The sequence below is a fragment of the Parus major genome, chromosome 21, assembly GCF_001522545.3.
Source record: "Parus major isolate Abel chromosome 21, Parus_major1.1, whole genome shotgun sequence".
NCBI classification, from domain to species: Eukaryota; Metazoa; Chordata; class Aves; order Passeriformes; family Paridae; genus Parus; species Parus major.
Genome location: NC_031789.1, coordinates 885,808 through 894,284, shown reverse-complemented (window position 1 = coordinate 894,284; position 8,477 = coordinate 885,808). Strand labels below are relative to the sequence as shown.

The window sequence follows — 8,477 nt, the reverse complement described above, 5'->3', positions numbered from 1 at the left end:
AAAATGGGGGGAAAATGGGGAAAACAGGGGGGAAAAGGGGGGTTCACCCGGGTCCTCCCGCAGGGAGAGGATGAGGAAGGGGCAGGAGGTGAAGAGGGGTCCAGAGCAGCGTGGGTGGTTCCCTTTTGCTGGGATTCATTCTGGGATTCTGGGATGGGATTGTGTCCCGCTTTTGGGAGGAATTCAGGAAATCAGGCAGCAGCTCTGCCGCCCCAAAAATGAGGAGAAACTCCCAAATCCCCTCACTCTGTGACTGGAAGATCCCCAACCTTTGGCTGATCCATCCACGCCAGAATCCCTGAGAAAAGGGATTTTCCAAGGGTGTTTTTTTAATTTTTTTCCCGGAGCATCCCGAATTGGGGTGGGTTTGGGATGCCGACCCAGCGATCCCGGAGTCCCAGCTGCTGGATCGGGACATCCCGGAGCTGCCCGGGGTGGAACCCGCCCGCTGGAATCGCTCCTGGTTTCCACAGCTCCGGGAATGCTCCTCATTTTCCACGGTTCTGGGCTAAACCCTCCACATTTGCATTTAAATGGAGCTTCCGGCGGCTGGAAACGCTCGGGTTTTTTTTCCAGGCGAGAAATCCTGGCGGGATGAAGCCCCTGGAGCGGCTCCGATCCATGAGGGATCCATGGGAGAGGCTCCGCGGAGCGCGGGGAAACTGAGGCAGGGAGAATTCCTGAAGAAACGGCGCTTCCTCTAAAAAAAAACCCCAAAAACCAGAATATTTTCGGGGTGGAAGCGGAGCTGCTGGTCCTCCCAGCCCGTCCCCATCCCATCGCTCCCAATCCAAACCACGGAATTCCGGGATTTTTGGGTGGGAAGGAGTTCTGGTGGCTTCGTTCGGCTCCTCCGAGGCAGGGAAAGCAGCGAGGTTCGCAACGGAGCGGGGAAGGGCTGGAATCCGCTTAATAATAATTAATAATTTTCCCCGTTTTCCCCATTTCTCACCGTTTTTGCCTTTTTCCCCCTTTTTCCCTATTTTACTCCCATTTCTCCCGTTTTTTTCCCGTTACTCACTATTTTACCGCCGTTTTCCTATGTTTCCCCTTATTTTAACCCTGTTTCCCCCTATTTTAACTCTGTTTCTCCCCATTTTTCCCTATTTTACTCCCATTTCTCCCGTTTTTTTCCCGTTACTCACTATTTTACCGCCGTTTTCCTATGTTTCCCCTTATTTTAACCCTGTTTCCCCCTATTTTAACTCTGTTTCTCATTTCCCCCGTTTTTCCCTATTTTACTCCCGTTTTTCCCTATTTTAACCCCGTTTCCCCCATTTATCCCTATTTTAACCCCGTTTCCCCACATTTTTTCATGTTTTTCCCCATTTTCCCCTATTTTAACCCCATTTCCCCCCCTTTTCCACTATTTAAATGCCATTTTCTTCTATTTTAACCCCATTTCCCCCCCTTTTCCACTATTTAAATGCCATTTCCCTCTATTTTAACCCTGTTTCCCCACATTTTTCACGCTTGGCATCATCCCATCCTCAGGATCCTTTCCCCTCCGGGAGATCCCACCGCCGGATACTCCACAACGAGGAAATCCAGCCTGGAAATCCAGGATGGAGGCAAAAAAACCCCATTTGGATTTTTCCAGAAGGCGTCGAGCCGCGGGATCGAGGCCATCCCGGGATGGGGGATCCTGGGAATGGCCAGATCCAGCCCGTTTCCATGGGGACAGCGGGGCCCGCTGCCCGCTCAAGTGTGAGCGCTGACATTTGGGGTCGGGAGCCGCCTGTCACTTGTCATTCCTCAGCTCCCCGACTCCGGAATCCCACCGGATAAACCCAGTGATCCACGACTTTCGGGCTCCTCGGGAGGTCTGGGGATGCCGGCGGGTCCCCGACCCGCGGAGAGGAGGCCTGGAGGGTCTCGGGGAGGTGGGAATGCTGCACTTGGGTTTTTCCAGGGAAAGTTTGGTGCTTGGATGCTCAAATCCTCCTGCTCCCCGCCTTTCCAAGAGCTGGCAAAGCCCCCAGGATGGAGCTGGGAACCCCGAGATGGAATTTGGAACCCTGAGATGGAATTTGGAACCCCGAGATGGGACTGGGAATTCCAAGATGGAACTGGGAACCGCGAGACAAAACTGGGAACCCTGAGATGGAGTTTGGAACCCTGAGATGGAATTTGGAACCTTGAGATGAAGCTGGGGACCCCAAGATGGAACTGGGAATTCCAAGATGGAGCTGGAAACCCCGAGATTGAATTTGGAACCCTGAGATGGAGCTGGGAATTCTAAGACAGATCTGGGAACCCCAAGATGTTGCTGACATTCCCAAGAAGGAGCTGGGAACCCCGAGATGGAGCTGAGAACCCCAAGGGACAACTGGGAACCCCCAAGAAGGAACTGGGAATCCCAAGACAGAGCTTGGAACCCCAAAATGGAGCTGGGAACCCTGAGATGGAGCTGGGAAACCCAAGAAGGAGCTGGGAACCCCGAGATGGAGCTGGGAACCCCAAGATGGAGCTGGGAACCCCAAGATGGAGCTGGGAACCCTGAGATGGAGCTGGGAACCCCGAGACACAACAGGGAACCCCAGAATGGAGCTGGGAACCCCGAGATGGAGCTGGGAACCCTGAGACAGAGCTGGGAACCCCGAGACACAACTGGGAACCCCAGAATGGAGCTGGGAACCCCACCAAGGTGCTGGGAATGGGTAAAACACGAATTACGACCTTCTCCCAGAAGAGGTTTTCCTTTTTCCCTTTAATTCAATCATCTGAGGAAGCCAAGACACGGAAAGAGACCGAGACTGTCGAGAGTATAGAAAAAAAAAAGAGTGGGATGGCTGGAGGCGGGAATGCCGAGAGGAGCCGGACGGAGGTGGAGGAGGAGGAGAAGGAAGAGGCGGTGAAGCTTCACGTGAGCTCCAGGATCACTGTCAGGGTGAGCGCCAAAACCAGTCTGAAGCCGTGGTGGCCAGGAAGCGAACCTGGAGAGGAGGGAAGAGGGATCAGGAGCTCATGGAGCCATATCCCGGTGTTTGGGTTCAGAGCAGGATGGAGGCATCATCCCTCCCCAAACTTCCCCTGGTGGGGTCGGGGGGAGATGAGGGATGGGGTGAGAGGGTCTGCAGGGCCCCTTTTGGTGAGAGGATATTCCTGAGGACACCGGAGAGGGCTGGGAATGGGGAAAGGAGATGGGAAAGGTTTGGTGAGAGGATATTCCTGAGGACACCGGAGAGGGCTGGGAATGGGGAAAGGAGATGGGAAAGGGATGGGAATGAGGAAAGGAGATGGGAAAGGGATGGGAATGAGGAAAGGAGATGGGAAAGGGCTGGGAATGAGGAAAGGAGATGGGAAAGGGCTGGGAATGGGGCAAGGAGATGGGAAAGGGCTTGGAATGGGGCAAGGAGAGATGGACAAGGGCTGGAATGAGGCAAGGAGAGATGGGTGGGAGCTTGGAATGAGGCAAGGAGGGATGGACAAGGGTTTGGAGTAAGACAAGGAGAGGTGGCCCAGGGTCTGGGCTAAGGCCAGCCCCACCCCGCCCTTCCCAAGCACTTCCATGGAAATCCCAGTGCCACCAGCACCGCTCACCGTTGGAGTCTTCTGGTCCTCTGGGAATATTCGGGTTTTCTAACGGGAAACAAACAGCAGAGAGACAATTTTAGGTGGGGAGGAGCCGGGTGAGGACCCTCGGGGGGCAGGGCGAGGCTGCGCTGGGGCCGTACCGAAGACGATGAGGCGCGTGTGGGTGTCGGTGGAGCCCAGCGGGTTCTGGGCGGTGCAGCGGTACATGGAGCCGTTGAGCTCGGCCGGGACCCGCTCCAGAACCAGCTCCTTCCCGTCGTGCTCGGCGCTGCCGTCCAGGAGCCGGCTCCCCACCCGCGTCCAGGTGAACAGCGGCTCTGGGAACACCTCGTTCTGCAGGGGGTGAGAGGGGAGCGGGGATGAGTAAACCTGGAGTTGAAATCATCAAATCCGGCTTGGGGTTGGGTTTAGATTTGGGTTTTGGTTTGGGTTTAGATTTGGGTTTGAGACTGGGTTTGGGTTTGGGTCTCCTTTTGGGTTTGAGTGTGAGTTTGGGTCTGAGTTTGGGTTTGGGTCTGGGTCTGGGTTTGAGTTTGGGTTTAGGTTTGAGAGTCTGAGCTTGAGTTTGGACATGAGTCTGGCTTTGGGTTCAGGTTTCAGTTTTGGTTTGGGTTTAGGTAATGAATCTGAGCCTGAGTTTGAGTTCGGGTCTGGGTCTGAGTCTGGATTTGAGTTTGGATTTGGCTTTGAATATGGTCTGGGTCTGAGTCTGGGTTTAGGTTTGAGTTTGGATTAGAAGGAACCTTTAAGCTCCTCCCATCCCCACCCCCTGCCACGGGCAGCGACTCCTTCCTCTATCCCAGAGCTCTCCAAGCCCCACCCAGCCTGTCCTTGGACACTTCCAGGATGGAACAGCCACAACTCCGGCCAACCCATCCCAACGCAGGGACTGTGATGCCACCACACCAAGCCCATAAACCCTTGGATGGAGGCTGTCCGTTGGCCTCCGCAGCCGCGGGAATGCTGACCTGGAATCCCTGCACCAGGATCCGCACGGTGTCCCCCACGCGCGCCCTCGTCGGGGTCATGGTGATCTTCGGACCCTTGGGAGCAACTGCACGGGAAGGGGACGGGAAGAGCCGTCAGCGCCACGCGACATTCCCGGCGCCGGGGCTGCCCTTGGAGGGGTTAACGAGGCTTTGATGGATGATCCCGGCCAGGGGCGACGGCTCCGTGATTGATGGCCGGGCTGAGTGAGACCGGAATGATGGATGGACACGAAGGGAAGGACCCCCCAGGCAGGAGAGCGGGAAAAGCGTGAGGCTGATGGATGGCTGGGATGGGATGGATTGATGGGAAGGAGTTATTTCCCAACCAAGATGTTCTCTGCTCGGAAAAAACGGCCAGGAAGGATCAGGTTGGTTTGGAGCCACGGAGATGGACACCTCAGAGGAGCATTCCCAAAAAATGTGGTTTTTGGTGAGTCTCACTCAGGTGCTGTTAGCACAGGAGACAACCCCAAAGCCTGGCTGGCACGAAATCCCATGGACAGAGCGGAAAAAATCGGGAATCGCTTTTCCAGACTAGGGATTCTCCTCCATCGTTATGGAGGGACACCACACAGGATCTGCTCCTGCTTCCACCTGGCCTTGTGTGGATGTCCCTGCTGGACCAGAAGTGGGATGGGACATCCCAGGAGCTTCCTGGACTTTCATGGAAGGAGAAGGGGAAATGTGCTTTGGCTGGGTCACCTTTGTCCAGCCAAGCTTTTTTCCCGGATGGGACAAAAACGGACCTGGACATGACCCCAGCGGAACATGGAGGGACAAAGAGCCACCAGAAGGTTCTGGTGGAGGACACTGGAAACCCTTGGAATGGCCATCCCTTCCTGGACACCCCACCATCCATGGATGGCCCTTTCCATGCGGGATGTGCCCCTCTGGAGCAGGACCGGGTGGGATGAGCTGAAGATGATCCCACCACGCCCTGGTTGAGGACAGAAGGTAGTTTTTGGGTTGGTGTTTGGTTTAACGCAGCTTTTATCGGGAATATCTTCTCTTTTATAGGGAAATGTATATTTTATATCTCTTTATAGTGCGTGTTTCTACTGTGGATGTAGGGAAGGGGTTAATGGGGATCTGCTGGGATGGCGCCCAAAAACCGGGAGTGGATGGGCACCCAAGGAGCTTCTTCCAGGGATGGTGAAATCCCTGGATTTGGGGACAGGCGACAATGTGGGCTGAGCTTTGCCAATCCATATCTTGGACCTCCTGGGCGAGAGCAGCAAAGCCACGAGGTCTTGGCCTTGGATCTAAACCCAAAGAGCTCCAGGAAGCGGGAAAGTGCGGGATTTCCATAGGTTTTGGATGCTGGGGAAGAGATGAAAAGCGAAGATGTCGGGAAGCCAAGGAGAAGCTCTCCAGGAGATGGTGAGGAGCCAAGTGCTCCACTTGGCCGGGAGCAAAGCCCAGGCTGCTCCACCTGGCCCGGGAGCGTTTCCAGAGGGATGTCCCGAGGCTGGAAAACCCCGTGGAGAGCTCAGCCTCTTCCAGCAGGAGCCAGGAGAGGGGAGGGGAGCCCTAGGCAGGAGATGGTGAAGGATCCATGGATCCCACGGTCACCTGAGGAGCTTCTGCTCTTCCAGGAGAATGTGGGGAGCCAAATTCCCTGGCTTCAATCCCATCAACCTGTCACAGCTCCACGGGCTGGAGCCAACTTGGGAATTCCCTCCCTGGCAAATCCCATTGGATTGAGCTTTGTGGTGGCCAATAAGGGTCATGGGATGTATTTGGATCTCCTGGGACTGGGGTGGAGAAAGAAAAATTAAAAAAAAAGAAAGAAAATCCAAAAAATTGAGAGAAAAGCCAAAAACAGAAAGGAAAAAAAAAAAAGGAAAACAGGGGAAAATTGTGAAAAAAGAAAAAAATATTAAAAAGGCAAAAAATGGAGAAAAAATGCAAAAAATGGAGGGGGGAAAAGCCAAAAAATGGAGGGAAAAAAGCTAAAAAATTAAGAGAAAAGCCAAGAAATGCAAAGAGAAAAGCAAAACCAAAATAAAATTCTAAAAATCCCTCAAAAAGCACCAAAAATCTGGGAAAAGCCCCAAATCCATCGGCTTACCGAGCGTGACCTCGGACTGCATGGGCATGGAGAGCGCCGGGTGCTTGACCTCGCAGCTGAACAGAGCCTCGTTGTCGATTTGGGGGTTCAGGGTCCATGTGAGGGTGGCTCGGGCCTCGACGGTGCCGTCGCTGACGGGCGCGTGCGTGTGCCGGAAGTAATAGATGGGTTCTGCCATGTGCACCCAGCGCGGGAATTCCCGGCTCACCACCGTCTCGGGAATGCTTTCCGTCACCGAATCCCGCTCGGCCGCCAGCCCCCGCGGCGGATCCGCCGTGGGGAAGGGGTTTCCCATTCCCGGCTCGCCGTCGGCCGCCAGGGATTTCGGCAGTTTGGTGTCGTCCAGGTCGCGGTGCAGGAGGTTGCGGGGGGCCCAGCTGCTGGCGCCGGCCGGCGGCTCCGGCAGCGGGGTGGCCTCGATGGGCTCCCCATCCCGCTTGAAGTACACCTGGAGGGGACAAAGGGGACGGTGAGTGCGGCGGGGGCGTCCCCAGCATCCCTTTGGATGGAATTCCCTCCCGCCGTCTCTCTGTGGAGAGATGGGATTTGGGGAGCGGCACATGGATCTGGCGGGTTTTACGGAGGATGGGGTTTGGTTATTCCATGTGTCGGAGGGAGGGGTGATCCCGCCGGGAGCTCACCAGCGGCGCGGGCTTCCCGCCGGACACCACGCACACCAGGGTGAAGTTCTGCGCCTGGTAGCGGCTGAAGGGTGCCGGGGTGTCCGCGGCCAGCACCGAGATGGACGTTGGGGGAGCTGCCAGGGCAGAGCCGGGAGGTCAGCATGGAGTCCTCAACAACTCCCATCCCATCCTCATCCTTCATCTTCATCCTCATCCTCATCCTCATCTCCATCCTCACCTCCATTCTCATCCTTGTTCCCATTCCCATGCCCATCTTTGCTCCCATCCCCATCCCCACCTTCAATCCATTCCCTGCCCTAATTCCTGTCCTTGTCCGGTCCTCATCACCATCCTTTGCCCATCCCCAAATTCATCCCGGTGGTCCTCCTCCTCCTCCCTCTCCCCATCCCAATCCCTGCACCCATTCCCATGGCCATCCTCTTCCCCATGTTCATCCCATTCCCTGTTCTCCTTCCTATCCCAACTCTTATCTCTATTCCTATCCCTGTCCCTATCCATGTCCCTATCCCCATCATCATATCCATGGGCATCCTCATCCCTTTCCCCACACCATCCTCACCCTCACCCCTGTCCTTGTTCTCATCCCCATCCCCATCCCATATCCCCATCCCATATCCCCATCCCATATCCCCATCCCATTCCCCCATCCCATTCCTACCCCTGAGGATGCCACACCGATCCCAATATCCCAATATCCCAATCCCAATCCCTGCTGTTCCTGCTCCCCGAGACCCCGCGCTGGTTTTCCCGATCCGGCGCTCACCCATCACATTCAGGAAGACGTTCCCGGAGGCCAGCACCACCTTCTCCCGCGTGGCTCGGTCGTAGATCCCCACGTGGCACTCGTAGGGACCGTTGTCCGAAATCCGGACCTCGGGAAGGCTGCGGAGGAGGGACAGCGCTCACCCCATCCCCATCCCGTTTTCCCGTGGGATTCAGCGCCCGGACAGGGATCAATAAACTCTTAATAATTCCAACAGCTGCGGGAGGAGCTCGGGAATGCTTTAGCAGCCGGAATTCACCGGCACTGGCAGCTCCTCCATGGGGAAGGAATTTTGTTATTGGAAGGAGACGCGGATGGGAGCACAAATCCATGGCCATGGAATTCACCCGCCCACGGAGTGCCAATGGAAAACCTCGGCACTCGCCCTGCCGGGCCTCCCCAGCACAGCAAAAATGGGGAGAAAAGCAGCAAATCCCAAATTCCCAGTGAAGCGGGAAAACGCTGATAAGGAC

The 8,477-nt window shown here is 55.7% G+C and overlaps 1 protein-coding gene across 1 annotated transcript in view; it reads right to left on the bottom strand.

Annotated features, from left to right (window-relative positions):
* Positions 1–2,691: 2,691 nt before the first annotated feature.
* IGSF21 (immunoglobin superfamily member 21) overlaps positions 2,692–8,477 on the bottom strand; it is a 31,685-nt gene continuing 25,899 nt past the window's right edge. The window contains exons 5-11 of the mRNA XM_033519356.1: positions 8,005–8,123; positions 7,239–7,354; positions 6,598–7,045; positions 4,506–4,591; positions 3,678–3,870; positions 3,544–3,582; positions 2,692–2,936 (exon numbers count right to left, since the gene is read on the bottom strand). Of these exons, the coding sequence (XP_033375247.1) occupies positions 2,863–2,936; positions 3,544–3,582; positions 3,678–3,870; positions 4,506–4,591; positions 6,598–7,045; positions 7,239–7,354; positions 8,005–8,123 (1,075 nt within the window). The 3' untranslated portion in view covers positions 2,692–2,862. The remainder of the gene's footprint in view (positions 2,937–3,543; positions 3,583–3,677; positions 3,871–4,505; positions 4,592–6,597; positions 7,046–7,238; positions 7,355–8,004; positions 8,124–8,477) is intronic.